This window comes from Schistocerca nitens, chromosome 9 (genome assembly GCF_023898315.1).
Source record: "Schistocerca nitens isolate TAMUIC-IGC-003100 chromosome 9, iqSchNite1.1, whole genome shotgun sequence".
Classification (NCBI taxonomy): domain Eukaryota; kingdom Metazoa; phylum Arthropoda; class Insecta; order Orthoptera; family Acrididae; genus Schistocerca; species Schistocerca nitens.
Window position 1 is genome coordinate 295,938,646 of NC_064622.1, and position 19,733 is coordinate 295,958,378.

Sequence of the window (19,733 nt, forward strand, 5' to 3'; positions counted from 1 at the left end):
AAGGGAAGGGTGCCGCTCATGCCGCTGTAGAGCTCGCCGACACTCCTTAATTGCTTCAGCAACTTCTGGCGTCCACCAAGAGACTGCCTTTCGCCTTGGGCACCCTAAAGAGCAAGGGATCGCGTTTCTGCCGCAGAAACAATTGTGCTAGTCACCTGCTCAACCATCACATTGATGTTACCGTCTGGGGGAGATTCAGCAGTGACAGCAGAGGTGTAAGTTCCCCAGTCCGCCTTGTTCAAAGCCCATCTGGGTAGGCATCCATGCACCTGATGCTGGGGCAGAGACAGGAAGGCGGGTAAGTGGTCACTACGACACAGGTCGTCATGTGCTCTCCAATGGATAAATGAGAGAAGTCCTGGGCTGCAAATTGATAAATCAATGGCCGAGTAACTACCATGAGCCACACTTAAACGTGTGGCGGCCCCAGTATTTAAGTGGCAGAGATTGAATTGCGACAGTAAAGTTTCGACATATATGCTTCGGCCAGTAAGCACGGTACCACCCCACTAGGGGTTATGGGCATTAAAATCTCCCAGAAGTAGGAAAGGTTTACGGAGTTGATCAATCAGTGCAGCTAACACATTCAGGGGTACTGCACGTTCTGGAGAGAGTTGCAGACAGTTATTTCCTGCGGCGTCCTTATTCTGACAGGCACAGCTTCAAGACGGGTTTGAACGGGAACATGTTCACTACAGACCAAGTTTAGGACATAAAGGCAAACTCCATCTGACACTCGATTTTAGTTGCTACGATTCCTATAATATTCCTTAAAGCTGCGGAGGGCAGCGGTCCACATTACTGGGAACCAGGTTTCCTGGAGGGCACTGTAGAAAGCAGGTGTAAAGCTAAACAGTTGCCGTAGCTCAGCCAGGTGATGGAAAAAACTGCCGAAATTCCACTGGAGGATGACATCGCGAGACTGGGAAGGTATGGAACATTCAATGAGGCAGTTTACACCTCAAAGTCACCTGCTGCCACCGATTTATTGCCTGAGCAGTCTATATCCATTGTGTCTGAGGGTCTGGCGAGATCTAGGTCCTCAGCGGATGAAAAAATCTCCACGCCTTCCTCAGGCGCAGAGCTTGTAGGTAGCAGTGGTGTAGGTGCCAACGCTATTTCCTTGTTCTTAGGGGGTTTTCTTTTTGCATTTCTCTCACTGCTCCTTGGGTTTCCCTGGCTGGGAGGACTTCACTGGCTCAGTCTGCGGGACTGAGGATGAGCACGAAGCCCTACGACCAGCTGCTTTTGGGCTCTTCAGCCACTGGTGAGTGTCATCTTTCCCACTAGAAGAAACCTGGGAAGGGAGTGACCCATGGGACCACTTCTTCCAAGCGAAAGAAGCCGAAGACTTACGCTTCTCCGGCTTAGAAGCAGGGACAGACGTCCCCGATGGTTGGGGGTGGGGGTGGAGGTAGGGGTAGGGGGTGGGGGGTGGGTGGGGTGTAGGGGGGTGGGGGGGGCGGTGTTGCTCCCAAAGTAGGTGGTGCAGGAGCAACAGGGAGGGAAATGACCCCCACCATCAAGGGGGCAGGTGTAGTCTTCCGGCTCTGAGAGGTGACCTGGGTTGGCGGAGCTGATGGTGCCAGAACTGTTGTAGCGGTGGTGTAAGACGATGTCATATGCACAGGATATAGATGTTCAAATTTACTCTTACCCTCAGTGTCGGTCAGTCTGTCCAGGGTCTTGTACTCCATGATTTTCCTTTCTTTCTGGAGAATCCTTCAGTCAGGCAAGCAAGGCAAATGGTGTTCTTCGCAGTTGACACAGATGCAAGGCGGGGCACATGGAGTATTGGGATGTGATTGACGTCCGCAATCTCGGCATGTGACGCTGGAAGTACAGTGGGGAAGACATATGGCCGAACTTCCAGCACTTAAAGCACCCCATCGGGGGAGGGATATAGGGCTTTACATCACACCAGTAGACCATCACCTTGACCTTCTCGGGCAATGTATCACCCTCTAAGGCCAAGATGAAGGCACTGGTGGCAACCTGATTATCCTTTAGATCCCAATGGACACACCGGACGGAATGTACACCTCACCGCTCTAAATTGGTGTGCAGCTCATTATAGGACTGCAAAAGAAGGTCTCTGTGAAATATGATACCCTGGACCATATTTAAGCTCTTAAGGGGCGCGATGGTTACAGAAACATCCCCCAGCTTGTCACAAGCGAGTAACTCCCGTGACTGGGCAGAGGATGCTGTTTTGATCAAGATTGACACAGATCTCATTTCAGAAAGTCCTCCACCTCCCCAAACTTGTCCTCTAAATGCTCAACAAAAAACTGAGGCTTCATCATTATGAAAGATTCCCCATCAGCTCTCGAACACACAAGGTAATGGTGCGAATAAGATCCACTGCCATCCTTAGCCTGACGTTCCTCCCATGGTATGGCCAGGGAGGGGAACGATTTGGGGTTGTACTTCTGTGCATTGAATTGAGCTCGTGATCACTTAGAGACTGCTGGTGTTTCACCACCAGCAAGTGATGACGGACTAAGCTTCATCGCGTGTCACCCGCCCTGATGCCACCCACTCCGACTTAGCCTGACGTTCCTCCCATGGTATGGCCAGGGAGGGGAACGATTTGGGGTTGTACTTCTGTGCATTGAATTGAGCTCGTGATCACTTAGAGACTGCTGGTGTTTCACCACCAGCAAGTGATGACGGACTAAGCTTCATCGCGTGTCACCCGCCCTGATGCCACCCACTCCGACCAAGGGCCCCCCCACAGACGCCACCCAGCCGCAGCAAAGGCCACCTGGCAGGATGGCCATTGCCGGGAGTCCTGATGCCACAGGGAGATGGGCATCTACCCCTTGGCACATGTGAGGAGTTAACGACGCAGGCATCAGCAGACTGATCCCTGTGTGGTCAGGGGGCTACAACCAACAGGGTACATGGCGGCCCCACCACAACGGACTGGCTACCATGCTGGATATCAGGTGTAAAAAAGTCCATGGTCATCGTCATTGCAGAAAGCAACACACCCAGGAAGGTGTCCTTGCCCAAGTGATGGAGAATGGGCAGGACTGCAATGCGACGACGAGAAAGTGGGCTAAAGATCTCAATGCACGATGGACACCTTGTAAGCCGCCCTTCCCCAAGTGGCTCGCTCTTCGGGAAAATTTTGAAGAATGGAGGTCAAACCCTACAGGGGACCATCACATAAAGGCCGAAACATGTGCAACTACTTTTAGTCGCCTCGTATGACAGGCGGGAATACCTTGGGCCAATTCTAACCCCCGGACCTGCAGGGGGGTGGATTGGGCAAGTCTTGCACCTCAGTCTTCAACAGGAATATGATCCTTGTGGCAAGGGGTGGGGTTGGGAGTGGCGTAGGGAGGGACTAGGATATCGTGGAGGTTGAGTGGATGATGGAACACCAGGATTGGGGTTGCGAGGGGAAATACCACAAGAGATCTGTCTGTGGACTAGGTCGTGGCATAGTGCCTGTCTGTGCAGGCCTTGGTGATGCCCTCAGCATACTGAGTGTGGGATTTCTTGTCAGTGCAGATACGCCATCCCAGGGTGGCCGGGCTGTGTGAGAGGGAATTTGTGAAATGGGTGACGGCTGTCAAAATGCAGGTACTGTTTGTGGTTGGTGGGTTTAATGTGGACAGAGATGTGGATGGAGCCATCAGAAGGAAGGACGTCATCATGTAGGAAGGTGCACGCTGGGTTGGCGGAGACAAGGTGAAGCGGATGGAAGAGAAGGTGTTGAGGTTGAGGAGTCATGATTATGAATATGATATCAATAAACCTGAACCAGACAAGGAGTTTGGTGTTTTGGGAGGCTAGGAAGGTCTCCTCTAGATGGCCCATACAAGGGTTGGCATAGGGTGCCATGTGGGTGCCCATGGCTGTGCTGCGAATTTGTTTTTATACTTTCACTTCAAACGAGATATAGTTGTGGGTTACGGTAAAGAAAGTAAGGTGTACGAGGAATGAGGTAGTGAATTTGGAGTCTGAAGGATGTTGGGAGAGGTAGTGATCAGTAGTGGTAAGACCATAGGCTCAGAGGGATGTCGATGTATGGGGAGGTGGTGTCAAACACTGACGAGTAGGAATCCAGGAGGTAAAGGGGTGGGGATGGTTGAGAGACGGTGAAGGAAGTGGTTGGTCTCTTACATTGGGGAGGCTAGATTATGGGCAGCTGATTGAAGGTGTTTGTCAATGAAGGCCGACATTCTTTCCGTAGGGGAACAATAACCAGCCACAATGGAGTGTCCAGGATAGTTGGGTATGTGCCTTCACATCCATCCTAAAGAGGTGTTCTGTCCCCACACAGCTTTCACAACTTCCTAATCCATGCCTATGCCACTTCCAATCGCATCCCCTTGCCACAAGAATGATATCCATGTGGAAGACCCACGTGCAAGGCCTACCCAATCCCACCATCCAGTACTTTCTATTCCAGTACTGTCACAGTTTCATCCTACCACATCAGAGGTCATGCCACCTGTGTAAGTAGCCACACCACTTACCGTATTTACTCGAATCTAAGCCGCACTCGAATCTAAGCCGCACCTAAAAAATGAGACTCGAAATAAAGAAAAAAAATTTCCCGAATCTAAGCCGCACCTGAAATTTGAGACTCGAAATTCAAGGAGAGAGAAAAGTTTTAGGCCGCACCTCCAAATCGAAACAAAGTTGGTCCATTGTAATATGAGACACAATTTAGGTCGAATGAATGACGATACACCTACAGTAGTTTGGTTCGAGTCGCAAGCTTAGCCGTTAAGCTTTACCAGGTAACCCTTGCTATGTGTCAGGCGCTCTGTCCGTATTGATACGGTTACCCTTCCTTTTTCACGTGCTTCGTCTGGTTTGAATCGATTGTTTATTTTGCTTTGATCTGATAAGTGCCGTTTTCTTTGTTATAGGTGTTAACGTCACTCTAAGCTGAAAATGCATTACTGTACTGTGTCATGCATTGTTTGTCGCATTCTTATAGTGTGTGTTTACGGCCTGTCGCCGCTCGCGGCATGGCTTGCTTTTGTGCACGCTACCGCCGCTTTAAAAAAAAAAAAAAAAAAAAAAAAAAAAAAAAAAAAAAAAGAGGAATCATCCCACTAGCGAAACAACGGCAAGAGACTGCTATTTGTTGTTACTTACACTGCTGCTTTCTTTGATAATTATCAACAAGAACCAAATAATAGACTGCATATGATAGAACATGTTCTGAACGAGAGTTAGGCGAAAATTTTTCTCCGTTTGAAAATCTTTGCAGCCGCTTCTTTAGAACATCAAATTCTGCACAGAAATTAGAATCATCTTAGATTTAAAAATCTAGTCAGTTGCCGTGCTTCATTTCTGACTATTTGGCATAAGAATAATACGAATATAAACATGACACGATATGTATATTCTTCCGCGTTTGCTGTTGTCTCACTCTAGTTTCGTAGTTTATTAGGCAGGCAGGATTTAAATGAGATAGCAGCAAACACGAAAGAATACATGGCAAAATGTTTATGTTCGTATTATTCTTATGGCGAAGAGAATACTGTATGTGATTCACATTTCATCAGGTTCCTATTAGCAACCATCTCTTCTCACAGGTAGGAAAAAATTCAGAACGTAGAGTTGGCCCTATTGACAAACATCCCAAACAGTCTTGCCAGTCGGATTTTCGTAGTACATTGAAATTCTGCTACATTCGAAGATGAACATACGGAATTTGTATTTACTTAGTTGGATAATGTATGAAAATGTAGTGGTTGAAACTCGGGGTGGAGAAAAAAAAGCTCGTCTTCCAACTTTTTTTAAATTTATTTACTGACGCAGAGATTTTGGCACCAGTATTTATCTTTGTGCCTACAATGCATGACTGTGTAGCGTTACATATATTCGACGGCAGAAGTTAGTTGTGGCGGCACCTACCAACATTTTTCAGAACTTCCGATTGCTTTGCACTCGATTCTAAGCCGCAGGCGGTTTTTTGGATTACAAAAACCGGAAAAAAAGTGCGGCTTAGATTCGAGTAAATACGGTACCCGCTTTACTGCAATAATTGCACAGGTTTTTCTATTAGTATGACTACCAAACAGCTGTACACCAGAATGAATGGCCACTGCCAAACTGTGGCCAAGAGCAAAGCAGTGGCACAACAAAGAGCCAAACATACCATGCTTGATTTCAATGGCTGCTTCACTACCTGAGCCATATGGATCCTCCCCTCACTAGTAGCTTTTCTGAACTGCACATATGGGCATTATCCTTATAACACATTCTTTGCTGCCATAATTATCCTGGTCTCAAACTACTGCAATATACGGTCCCCACACCATCCACCCAACAGTTTTCACTCCCCCTATCCTACCACCTCCTCCACATTCTCGTCTCCCACCCTCATTATCTGTCACCCTCGGCAAATGGACCCACCCATCTTTCCTTGCTCCTCTCCTTTTCCACTCTGTTTTCCCCACCTCTCTGTCCCACAACCGCCTGATGCTGTGCCTATTGGCATTCTAGTGCCTATGTACTCCGCCAGACAGCATTCTTCTCTTCTCCCCACCTGTACACTCCTATCCCTTCCCTTCCACACCCCTCCAGATTGCTGCTTCCATCCCAGGACGTAGCTGCACTCTGGCCAGAGCTGCCGGAGTTGGAAGTCAGTTGTGCGTGAAGTGTGCTTGTTTGTGTGAATGAATAATACGAGTTTCTCTTTTTCTGACAATGGCTGCGGCCAAAACCTTATGTATAAGTGTCTTTTTAATCATGCCTGTCAGCAACTTAATGTACCATCTGTAAAGTAAGTAGCAATCTATCTTTTCATAATATTGTTATTTCATCCTGGACTTTCCATTTCTTAGGATACTGTTTTGTATTCTAATGCTATAGTCCAGTTGTGAGCTGGCAAAGTCAACAAATATGACTGGAGGAAAACTGGCTATAGTGACAAATTGGTCTGTAACATAGTCCAATGATTGTTTTGAAAACTTTTGCGCGCTATTTTTAAAATGTTCTGATTTCCAAGGTTGTGGTCATGCAGGAACTAAGGAGTACAATTTAAATTTTACAGGATACTCTGCTTTATATGACGACATTCTACAGATTACATCCCATTCTGTTGTCGCATAATTTTGTACACTTCGCATACTGACAACCATTATTGAACACTATTTTCTCATTGGTTCTGACATAATGTCTACTCATACAACTCATCATTTGTGATGTTTACCTCCAATTATTCATTGTATTCATCTCCAATTATTCACTGCACAAACGGTGACCAACTGCAGCACGCAATGCAAAAGCGGACAATGAGGTAAGTGCACTTTTACCCAACCATTCTTCTGATCTGCTAGAAGAGAAGTTTGCTGGACTCCAGAACACAAGACAATGAAAATATTTCCAGCTCAAATGGCAACTGACTGGGTGACTATCATTCGCCAGAAGAGGCTATTAAAGATATGAGTAATAAATTCAGTTTGTTTGCTGGTTGGGGTTAAGGGGCTAAACAGCTAGGTCATCAGTCCTTCGATCCAAGGGTAGTCCCATCCAGAATTAGTACTGTTCGCAAATTGTGTGTTCTGATGATGAAAGCATGTAGGTGTGATAAGACCGAGCCATTGAATGTGAGACTGATGCCAGAGCTGAGATAAAATTGAGTCAGGCTGATATGTAGGTCAAAGTAGACGAAGGGTCTCCCAGGCTAATGATAAGAAAAGCCTACTCCACATCCAACCCCTGTCCAGAACAAAGAATGTCTTACCGTCAGCAGATTCAGAACAGTGAAAGTGAGAAGGCTAAAATGTCCCACCTCTGCTCCAGGCATTAAAGAGCACCCAGTATCCAACAGAATGCTACCTCTAAAATAGTTTAGGATGTAGCAGAATAGGAGACACAAACCATATCTAAACGTGATTTAAAGAGAATAAGATACAGATGAAAGGGGCAAAGGGGGTAGGGTCGAGGGTCCCCCTGACCCAGCATGCAGCAGGAGATGCCCCAATCCCAACCATGACACCCTTGCCCTGACTGTACCTGAAAACCTTATATCTGGAAATAAAAACCATTTTCATGGAGAACTAGTCAACCATCTATTAATCATCAACTAATATCTGAGGCAAAGAATTTGAAAGCCCATGCTTAGCAGGGAGAGCCAGAAGAAAGTGACATGCACTAGAAAATGAGCTACTGTCTGTAAGGCTCCAGAGTACAATGTGGGGGTGGCTTGTTATGTAAAATAAAATTATGGGTTAGTCTTGCACAACCAATGTGGGGGTAACATAGGATGGTGGATTCCTTATAGGAAGAATGGAAGGAAGAGTGCTACGCAGCAGTAATCTCCTGGATGGTTTGGAGTTTATTAAAGGAGAGAGTAGCGAATCAGATGTCATTCCATCTACATGTAAGCAGAGGTTTTATATGCACCTGCAAATCAGCATGGCAAAGCAAATGGCAGGTGAGTAGTAGTTGGTCTTCTAGCCAAATGACAGTTAGTTAATTCCCTGCGATACCAACATGATTTAGAACTCAGGGAAACACAACTGAACACTTAATATGACCAAGTTCTTTGAGGCTGTGATGAATAGCTAAGACCCAAGGATGACATGAGCAACATCAGTCAATGACCTGAGGACTACTCATTGAGTCACTACATATTAAAATGCAGTTACGGGAGGCTTGTTCAATAGTATGTATGGCACAGTCAAATCTACCAGCTTCACTGTGAAAGCCCTACATGTTCTGGCCACAAGAAATGGAGTTCCTGACTAGGAGATGTAAAAGCATATCTTGTCTTTGTAGATAGCAGTAGTGGACGCCAGAAGATCCTGAGGAGGATCCCAGCAGAGGGGTCGAAATGTCAATCATTTTAGTAGAAATATGATGCGGCCTAATAACCCAGAGTTAACTACAGTGACAACGACCACTAAAGGGTGCAGAATTACATATCCTGACTTATTCACAGTTTCAGAGATGTCAGTATAAAAGATGGTAGCACCCTGAAACTCCACAAGAACTGAATGTAACAGATGCTGGAAGGTCACGGGAGTGACAGACTAAGACCTAGAAATAGATTGCCCTAATATGTGGCCTGGGATACAAACCTAGTGGGGGGGGGGGGGGGGGGGCGTGTGGAAGAAAACATGGGGAGCCCATTTCTGGGAGCACAGGTGGAGGTCCTGGCTGATGGTTGTGAGCTGCATTTCACCTGGTAATCCATCCGAGGGCAGGTATCAGGAGGCTGATGTGTCTCGTACGCAGAAAGAATGGAAATGAAGACACAAGATCCCCACCTCGGCAAGGAGGCTGTCTAAATGGCTAGTCCACAGGGCACCAGTGGCCAGCCAACTCCATGATGATGAAATGTGTTTAAAAATTTCAAAACTGAAGGTGCCAATGAACCATAACCCTTGCAACCATTGTTCCGGTTGGGATGAGGCAAGGACCGGTAAATACAGAGAAGAGTAGCACCGTGATCTGCACCCCAAGAGTGTGCTTCCGCATGCAACTAGTCTTTTTTTATCAAAAAGGAGGCACTAAAATGGGCTGTACAATAACTTCCACATTCTGGGTTTCCAAGTAGAGTTCAGGGTCAGGATGAACTGTGGATGACAATAGAACTGTGTGACCTCCATTTTTGCAGGAGAAAAATGGCAATTATAAGGAAAGGTCCACACAGAGAGCCATCAGATGGCACCTTGGCACTGGTGTTCAGCAGAGGCTACTGAGTAGCAGCTGTACCAAATGCAAAAGTCGTCAACATATAGTGTAGTGGTGACCAGCAGCCAACAGGTGTAACTAACCCAGGACAAAGAACTATGTGACACAGTTCTCTTGTACCCTTGAGAGAACTGAGTGAAGTACCAGCTTAAACTCAGGACAAACACTGGGATAAAAACTGATGCGAAGCGTTGAAAGCCCCACACATGGAGGATATGTAAAATGTGATGACACCAAGCAGTGCTGTATGCTTATGCAGTCAAAAAAAGATGAAATGAGGTGCTGGCATTTCGAAACAGCCTGTCAGACTGCTGTTTCCAACTGAACCAGATGGTCAGTTGTGGATCACCCCTCCCAAAAACAACAATGATAGGGGTCAAAATAACCTGAGACTCGAGAAACTAGCATACTCTGCAGGCTATCACCCTTTCAAGCAGTGTGCAGACCATGTTGATGAGGCTAATTGGTTGGGTTTTTACCTGGCTTAAGGTTTGGGATGACAATACTACTCTGTCATTGACTAGATGTAGCCTTTGAGTAACATTCATGTGTTGAATCATTTGATTATGAACTGAGTCAGGGGTCTGGGACCGAATTGTCAAACAAGGCAAGAGCCTGAAGCAGTTCCAAGTCAGTTACGAGTTTATTATAGGTTTCAGCTTGGTGGGAGTGAAACATATGAGAATGTCTTCAACTTATCATTTCTGCCAATGCTGTTGCAAAGATGGTTGCAAGTTATTCCGCAAAACACTATGCATCGATACACAGATCACTCTGAAGGCCCAGACGACTACAGAAGTTGAAGGGGCGTACGTTCCCAGAGAGGAGATGTAGTGCCCCAGCATTCTTTCTTCCTTTATTTAGTTAGAGAGCAAGTCTTAGCACAAAATTGCTTGAAAGTGTTAACATTGGTCCATGAAGGCTGTTGCTTTAAATGTAGTAGGGTCCTTCGGTGATTCTGAACAGTTATGTTGCACTGTCTGTTCCACCATGGTAAGAGCCAATGGTATAGGACTCCTGTGGACATGAGAATAAATAGTTCCTGTAGTGTAGTTTATCCTGTTGAAGACATGTTGTACAATTTCACTTGTACGATCTAACTGACAGCAGCAAAGGTAATGGCAGAGGCATGCAACTATTTATTTACTCTTCAAAGCACATAATGTGGTAGTTGGTCTGTCTGTTGGTGGCAAGAAAGTGACAGGGTCACTGGAAAGTGCCACTGTCACAAAGATCAGCATGTAGTGGCCACTGTGGTGAGCCACGAGACAGGAGGAGGAAATCGTTAGATCAATATCTGGCAAGGGCCATGGCCAGTTCTGAAGTGGATCCATCACTGAGGAGAGACCACTCATGGTCAGTAAGAAGCTGGTCAAGTAGCAGGTCCTTACCAGGTGAAGTGGTACTCCCCCATGGGGAGTAGTGCACACTGTTATCCCCAAGTATGAGAAAATGGGGGAAAGTTACTGGCTTAAGGTGGTTAGCACAAGGTAAATAAGTGGCCTGCCTGGAGATACATAAACATTGCAAATGGTGATTGCTATTGCTTCCAATGTGGTTCGTAGGGGAGTCCAATGCTGTTATCCTTGGGACCTTGTTGGATGTGTTGAACAAAATGTATGCACCCCACTCAAGATTAGCCCATATCTCCTCATCTGTTTGGAGAGTAAGGCCTCAGTGGAAGACGATTCCTTGGACAGTATTCAGGCCTTGGGGTGAAGGGCAGGGAGGGGGGGGGGTGGTCTGGGGGGCAAAGGTATGTCACTCAGATGTTCACATGCCTAAATAGCTGCAGATTATGCAGCAAAGGAGGCTTTAATCAACAGCAACCCATTCTACGTTTTCCTCAATGACTCGACAACAGAAGCAACCCAACAGTTCAGGTACATACTAAGTATTGGAAAAATTGTTTTGTTCCTAGACATCTGGTTTCTCCCTCTTCTTATGGGGTAGCCAAAGTAGGGCAAGCAGTAAGGTTGTAACTATCCACATTAAAATTTCTATACCTGTCTCATGAGATGGCTTGATTAGAATGGTCACTGTTTTTATGTAATTTAATACATTTCATGTGCCCCGATGCCAACTGCTCCAATCTAGCACTCTCCCAGGGTGCCACCCAGCTGCTGCAAAGGCCATGTGGCATAATGGCTGTTGCTAGGAGTCCTGACATCCCAGGAAGACAGGATCTACTCCTTGGCACACATGGGAAGCTATCAGTTCAGGTATCAGCAGTGTGATCCTGTGTCATCAAAGGGCTCATCCAAACGAGTACACAATGATCCTACCATGTCAGATTGGCTACTGCTTTGGGTCTGAAGTGCAAATAAGAGCCTACACACAGAATGTAAACACTGCAAGCAGTAGGCACTATTCAAGGTGTTCTTCCGCAATTGGTCCACACTACAGAAAAATTTGGAAAATGAAGTTCAAACTCATCACAGACTATTTCAGCCAAAAGGAGGTGAACCAAAGAACATTCCAAGAAAGGAAGGCAGAAGCTAGGGAATAGCTGGGTCGACATTATAAAGTTTGCCACCACGAGAAAGTCAAGAAGAGGAGGAAGGATAATCAGTGAGGAGACATTGTAGCACAGAAGGGAAAGGTGGTGTTTGGGGACCCATGCTTGCCACCCACACATGTACTCACTAATGGGAACAAAATTTCAGGCATTGAACTGCTTAAGAAAGAATATGGCTTCAGAATAAGAAAGAAACCTAACCACATCCTGGTAACTATTTGAAAGTGTGCTGCTTGACATAGTCACAACAATGAAATATTAAGGAGTAAACTTTTGCAAAGCAATATGAAATGGAATGAGCACATACAGTCATTAGTATGGAAGCCGAATGGCTGACTGGAATTTTAGGAAAGTGTAACTCATCTATAAAGCAGTCTGCACATAAAGCATTTGTGCAACCCATTATTGAGTACTGCTCCAGTGTTAGGGATCCCTGTCATTTGTGCAGAGATACTTTGTAAATCCCTAGATGGGAGAAGACGTTCTTTTCATAAGGAGCAACCAAGAATATGTGAAGAACTGGGATTTGCAGCTAACTTCTTAATGATTCTATAGCTGCCAACATACATTCTATGTAAGGCCTGCTAAGCAAGATAAGAGATTGTTTGGATGTATATAAAGAGTAATTTTTCCGTTGCTACATTTGCATGTGGAAAAGGGAATGACTAGTAGTTGTAAAATGTACCATCTGCTATGCACCCATATGGTGGCTTGTGTAGTATGAACACTTAGTCGCAGTTGGGAACTTGATCAACCTATGGCTGACCTTCCTTGGCCACCTGACATGACCTCTTGGTGACAGTGGTCACCAGTCTCAAATATAAGGCAAATTTTTGTGCCATGGATGAAACAACACCATAATGAAAACAGAGGTTTTCTTTTTCAGATTTTAATCGATTAAACTTGTGAATTTGAAACATCACTGTACTTGTGAATTTGAAACATGATGTCAAAGATAGGCAAAATTTCATGCATTTGATATTTTTGGTAACTTCAAAAGCTGATATCATAGTGAATATAGTTGTTCCAAAGTTCATAATTCACTAATTTTCTGATAGGCAGTCAGTCAATACACTGAACAATTTACTGACTGCCTGTTGATCTATCTATCCAAGGAAACCAAGCTTTTTTAAAAACATTCTTGAGTAGTTAGTTAGTTGCCAACAATGTATAAAATACACCTGGGAACACTGTAATTTCTTTGTTATTCCAGATGCAGACTTAGATATCTGTTAATAAAAATGCTTTTGAACAGCAGTTCCAGAAGGCAAGATTTCTAAGGTGTATTGTGATTAATTCACTGTTTTTGTATTTTTGTAAAATCTTTAGTACTTGGATTACAAAAATTTAGTTGTGTTCAAATGTGTGTGAATTCCTAAGGGACCAAACTGCTTAGGTCACTGGTCCCTAGACTTACACACTACTTAAACTAACTTATGATAAGAATAAAAACACACACACACACACACACACACACACACACACACACACACACACACGCACGCCAGAGGGAGAACTCAAACCTCTGGCGGGAGGGGCCGCGCAGTCCGTGCCAGGACACTTCAAACCACGCAGCCACAAAATTTCGTTGTGCTGTAATACAAACAAGCCTTTTAATGTAATAAAAAAAAATATTTCGTCCCATTCTGCCAAACTGAAAAATAAATGTCTAGAATATTTAAAAAAAAAAAAAAAACGAATGATGTTGTCATGCAAGCATCTTTAGAACATTAGAAGTGCTACAGCTGGAGTCAAGAACAATGGCAGTTGAGTTTAGGCTCATTCTGCACACCTATGTCATATTCTCTGGCTACCAATGGGCGTTCTGTTCTGAGGGCTCTACTGGGAATTTTGTAGCCAGTTCATGCATTTAACGTGTTGTAGTCAGTTATTTAGTGACTTTTTATTCCATTTGGGGCAAGCTGTCATCGATGATGGTGGTGGTAAGTGACAAATTCTACATAAGCAAATGCGAGACTTAATTTGCAGGATATATGCTTTCTTCAAGCACAAAGCACGTTTATAGCCATACCGCAACAATGCAATCCTAGTCTGTCGCTACCTGCCCGACCTGCCACTGTTTGTGAATTTCACATATGCCATCAATCATCTTAAAGCTTTAACTCTGAAATTTATTCTTTATGACTAATGTTCTGAACTTGACTAATACTTTCATTATACTTTGGTTTTTAAATACACCTCAGGGCATTCTGGAGATCTCTCATACTTTAACCGCCCTGTAACGCTCACCGTTAAGAGTTGCTTTCTGAATTGCAGTTATGCATTCCACTAATCATTTTCAAAACACTTATTTTAATCCGTGCTACAGCTCTTTCAAACTATTTGTTCCAGAATGACTCCTTTTTCAATAATCAGAAAAAATTCCCGTAACTTCATGATGCTGTACGGCAAGAATAGTGAAATAACAATGTAAATGTCGCACGAATGCAACAGATGAAATGAATAACGTGTTACATATAAAAGCACCAAACTAAAGGCCAGGTGACAAACGAAAAGAAAATGATAAACTGAAGAAAAAAAATTCCATTATATATTTTTATGAATGTAACAAAGTCCAACAAAAAGACAAAATGTTTAATAGTAAATAAATGCAGTTCTATTTAAATGGATTGTTTTAATTTTTTTAGTTTACCTCCAGTATCTTAGTGTGGGCATCTATTACTTGCAAATACTCTTTAATGCATGTCTCGCACAATGTTATAGGCCGGGAATAATTTATAGCACAAAACGTAAAATTTGACGTAAGTCTCGCAAAATCCTGTAGCAGAAGGGTACATCGACTACTGTCAAATTTATCCATTTCATCGGCCCTAAAAGAAAAGTACACGGGTTAACAAGGTTACAGCATGGCTTAGTTTTCCTTTTGTTTTCCATCTATGCTTTCGTAATATTACCTAGCAAGTGTAAGCAACGAACAAAAGTTAATCAACGTGAAAATAAATACAACCATTTCACTTCGCAAAACGAATTTCATGATACACTGAAACACACACACACACACATTACAACACCAACGTACTTTATGTATATACATCATCACGTGGTTGGTTGGTGACAGCGTTCTGTCAAAACATTTCAGAGATGATCATATGCCACAGTTATGGCCCCATATAATACAGTCTGCGGAACAATGGAGTACAGGTCGGTCTGCAAGAAACGACTTGTTTGCGCAACATCTCTGCGCATAATACATCTGAGGAGGAAGATAGTAAGATTTGGAAACTGGAGTTGGAGATGTGAGAAAAATTGCTACAATCTCTGCGCACAAATGACGGAGGATGCTAAGTTCACCCAACCTGGATATGATGTGACGTCATTATGACGTATAAACGCTTTAGTCGATTAACACACCTATCGACTTTTACGAACGTTCGAGATTCTAAACTGTCGTCAGCTAGTGGTTTGTTTTGACACGAGCGATTCTGATAACAGCTCAGTGTGGCATCGTATATGTATTTCGCCAAAATAAAAGTAAAAGAGCTGGATATTAATAGAAATATTCCTGACCGTGGCCTTGAAAAAACCACGGACAACACGTTTCGTAAAAAAAGTGAAGTCTTCTTATGTCCCGACCAGATTAGATTGTGTGATTGTTATATTGAATGCTTACGCCGAAAATAATATTTATTTACTATCAATATTTTAGTATGGTTTCATACAATTGGTCTTGTCAGTACATATTAGATTGTAGCAGCATACTCCTGCTGACTTTTTTTCTTAATTTATATAGCTGAAAGAGAACTCGTGCAAGTTTGTTAGCTAAGTAATTTATATGTCCATCCCAAGATAGTCTTCTATCAACCATAATTCCAAGTAATTTTACACTCGGACCGCAGAGACAGGTATACCTTAGTGTCCAGTAATGACAGGTGTCTACGGTCGCAGGTTCGAATCCTGCCTCGGGCATGGATGTGTGTGATGTCCTTAGGTTAGTTAGGTTTAAGTAGTTCTAAGTTCTAGGGGACTGATAACCACAGCAGTTGAGTCCCATAGTGCTCAGAGCCATTTGAACCATTTGAATGACTGGTGTGTAGAATGATTGAATTTCGAACTGAAAAAGAAAAATATGAGGCATTGTTGAAGAAAAATTGTCGACCGGAGATGAAATACAAGGGGAAGTGGATTTCTCAATGTAATCTTAACCAAAGGTTAGTGTCTTGACGCATCTGAAGATTTTGGCTGCTGAGTGCTTCTTCTCACCGAGTACGAATAAATGACGCACTTCAGCTGGGTCAGAAGTACATCAATTTCTGCTTGAGATTCACAATAACCACGTAATTGCCCGTCGTCATCGATACTGAACTCTTTCAGCTTTTCTCTCATTAGTCTCTCGAATGCTGAACACATAATTAGAGACGAGCAAACGAAAAACAGCGCACAGGACACAAACACAGTACAATACACGATTTAAACGCAAGGAACGCAAAACACATTTAAACGAATGGCGCAGAGCACAGCGCTACCCTGTCACAACCTCTCGAAAGTTCACAAAAGTCGAATAGTCGATATACGGTTTGTATCGTTTTCGATGTAGCGTGTATACGTCATAATGGCGTCACATCGTATCCAAGTCCTGGGCATACCACTTTACATCTCAGACCAAGCAACAATCACGCCAGTAATGGCATCCTTCTTCGCCAAAGCCGCGGAAATTCAAAAACAGTCCGCCGGTAAAGTCATAACAACCGTTTTTTGGGATCGAAAGGGGGTATTGTTGGTCGACGTTATGCCCACTGGGATCAAAATTAACGCTGACAGGTACTGAGAGACTCTGAAAAAAGTCAAATGGGCAATTCAGAACCGGAGAAGAGGAATGTTGAGCAAGGGTGTACACATTCTCCATCACAACGCTCGGCCATACATCGCTCGCCAAACCGTTGCTCTCCTGCAACAGTTTTAATGGAACATAATTACCTACCCACCCTATAGTCCTGACTTGGCGCCCAGTGACTATCACCTTTTCCCTGGGCTAAAAGAACATTTGGCCGGAAAGCAATTCAGTTCCGACGACGAGGTGAAAGAAGAGGCTCATAACTTACAGAACAGCATGGCAGCGAGCTGGTATGATATGGGCAAACAAAAACTGCCACATTGCCTACAAAAATGTATCGACAGAAATAGCTAAATATTCAAGCTGTATACTAATATAAACCATTGTAGAAATAAACATGTCTATGTACTTATAAAAAAATAGGAGACCTTACTTTTGGGATTACCCTCGTACAAAGATACTCCACAAGCCACAGTACGGTGCGTGGCGGAGGGTACCCTGTACCACTCACTACTAGCCATTTCCTTTCCAATTCCAATCGCGAATAGAGCGAGGGAAAAACGACTATCTATACGCTTCCGTATGACCCCCAATTTCAATATCTTATTTTCGTGGTATTTACGCGCAATGTATGTTGGCGGCAGTAGAATCGTTTGGCAGTCAGCTTCAGATGCCAGTTCTCTCGATTTTCTCTGTAGTGTTTCTCGGAAAGAACGTCGCCTTCCCTCCACAAAATCCCATTTGAGTTTCCAGAGCATCTCCATAACATTTATGTGTTGTTCGAATCTACCAGTAACAAGTCTAGCAGCCTGCATCTGAATTGCTTCCATGTGTTCCTTTAATCGAACCTAGTACAGATCCCAAATACTCGAGCAGCACTCAAGAATCGGTCGCACCACCGTCCTACATGCAGCCTCCTTTACAGGTGAACCACTCTTTTCTAAAATTCTCCCAATATACTGAAGTGGACCATTCGGCTTCCCTACCACAGTTCTCACGTGCACGTTCCATTTCAACATTACTTCCAGATATTTAAATTGCTTGACTGTGTCAAGCAGAACACTAGTAATACTGTGCCCGAACATTACAGGTTTGTTCTTGCTGCTCATTCGCATTAACTTACATTTTTCCACATTTAGATCTAGCTACCATTCATCACACCAATTGGAAATTTTGTCTTAAGTCATCTTGTATCTTCCTACAATCACTCAACTTCGACACCTTACTGTAGACTACAACATCATCAGCAAACGACTGCAGATTTTCTGCCCAGCCAGTCGGCCAAATCATTGATGTATATAGAGAACAACAGCGATGCTATCACACATCCCTTGGGCACTCCTGACGATACCCTTGTGTCTGATGAACACTCGCCATCGAGGACATCACACTGGATTCTATCACTTAAGAAATCTTCGAGCCACTCACAAATCTGAGAACTTATTCCATATGCTTGTACCTTCGTTAACAGCCTGCAGTGGGGCATCGTGTCAAATACTTTCTGGATTTCTAGAAATATAGAATCCACCTGTTGCCCTTAATCCATTGTCCGCAGCATATCATGTGAGAAAAGGGCAAGCTGAGTTTTACACGAGCGATGCTTTCTATAACCTCGTTGATTAGTGGACAGAAGCTTCTCAATCTCAAGGAAGTTTATCATATTCGAACCGGGAATATGTTCATGGATTCTGCAGCAAACCGAAGTTAGGGAGATTGGGTTTTTATCTTTCTTATGTACTGGAGTCACCTGCGCTTTTTGCCAGTCGGTTGGGACTTCATGCAGGACGAGAGATTCACGACAAACGCAGGCTAGGTAAGAGGCTACCTCATAGAGTACTCTTTGTAAAATCTAACTAGGATTCCATCTGGACCTGGTGATTTACTTACTTTGAAATCTTTCAATTGTTTCTCTACGCCAGGGATGTTTATTACTATGTCGTCCATACGTATGTCTGAAAGATAGTCAAATGGCGGTATGTCTCCTGTTTGAAGGATTTCTTGAACGTGAAATTCAAACTTCGGCTTTCGTTTTGCTATCTTCAACTGCCACACCAGACTGATCAACAAAGGTCTGAATGGAAGCCTTAGACCCGCTTAGTGATTTGACATAAGACCAGAATTTTCTCGACTTCTATGCCAGATCTTTTGCTAAGGTGTGGCGGCGGTGGTTGTTTATTTTCACAGATGCACGAATCTCTACTAACCTTCGCTTGTCATTTGCACGTTCCCTTTTGAATCGAGAGGGCAACAGCCCCTGCTTCCTCAGCATCGTCCGAATTTTGTTATTAAACCATGGTAGGTCTTTTCCATCCTTTATCCACTTACTAGGCACATAACTCTAAATCTACAGTCTGCTTAAACTTTGTCCATAATTCCTCTACATCCATTTCGCTGGAACTAAGTGAGCCAATTCACTGTTTAAATGAGATGCTAAAACTACTTATCTGCTCTATCTAGCACATTCTCCCAGTCTTCTTGACTGATTTATCAACTTTCGTATCGTTGCTATAATGACATCATGATCGTTATTAATCTCCGTTTCTGTACTGACATTGCCGTGCTGGGTGGCCGATCGGTTTGAGGCGCCATGTCACGGACTGCGCGGCCCCTCTCGCTGAAGATTCGAGTCCTCCCTCGGGAATGGATGGATGTGTTGTTCTTAGCATAAGTTAGTTTAAGTTAGTTTGAGTAGTGTGTAAGACTAGGGTTTGGTCCCATAGGACTTCACACGCATTTGTACTGACA

At 43.9% G+C, this 19,733-nt stretch overlaps 1 protein-coding gene across 3 annotated transcripts in view; it reads right to left on the bottom strand.

Moving 5' to 3' along the window:
- LOC126203878 (osteopetrosis-associated transmembrane protein 1) overlaps positions 1-15,257 on the bottom strand; it is a 275,137-nt gene extending 259,880 nt beyond the window's left edge. For all 3 annotated transcript variants that reach the window (XM_049938257.1, XM_049938259.1, XM_049938258.1), the window contains exons 1-2: positions 15,112-15,257; positions 14,850-15,027 (exon numbers count right to left, since the gene is read on the bottom strand). In XM_049938257.1, coding sequence (XP_049794214.1) covers positions 14,850-15,027; positions 15,112-15,254 — 321 coding nt within the window. In that variant the 5' untranslated portion in view covers positions 15,255-15,257. The remainder of the gene's footprint in view (positions 1-14,849; positions 15,028-15,111) is intronic.
- Between the last annotated feature and the right edge of the window lie 4,476 nt (positions 15,258-19,733).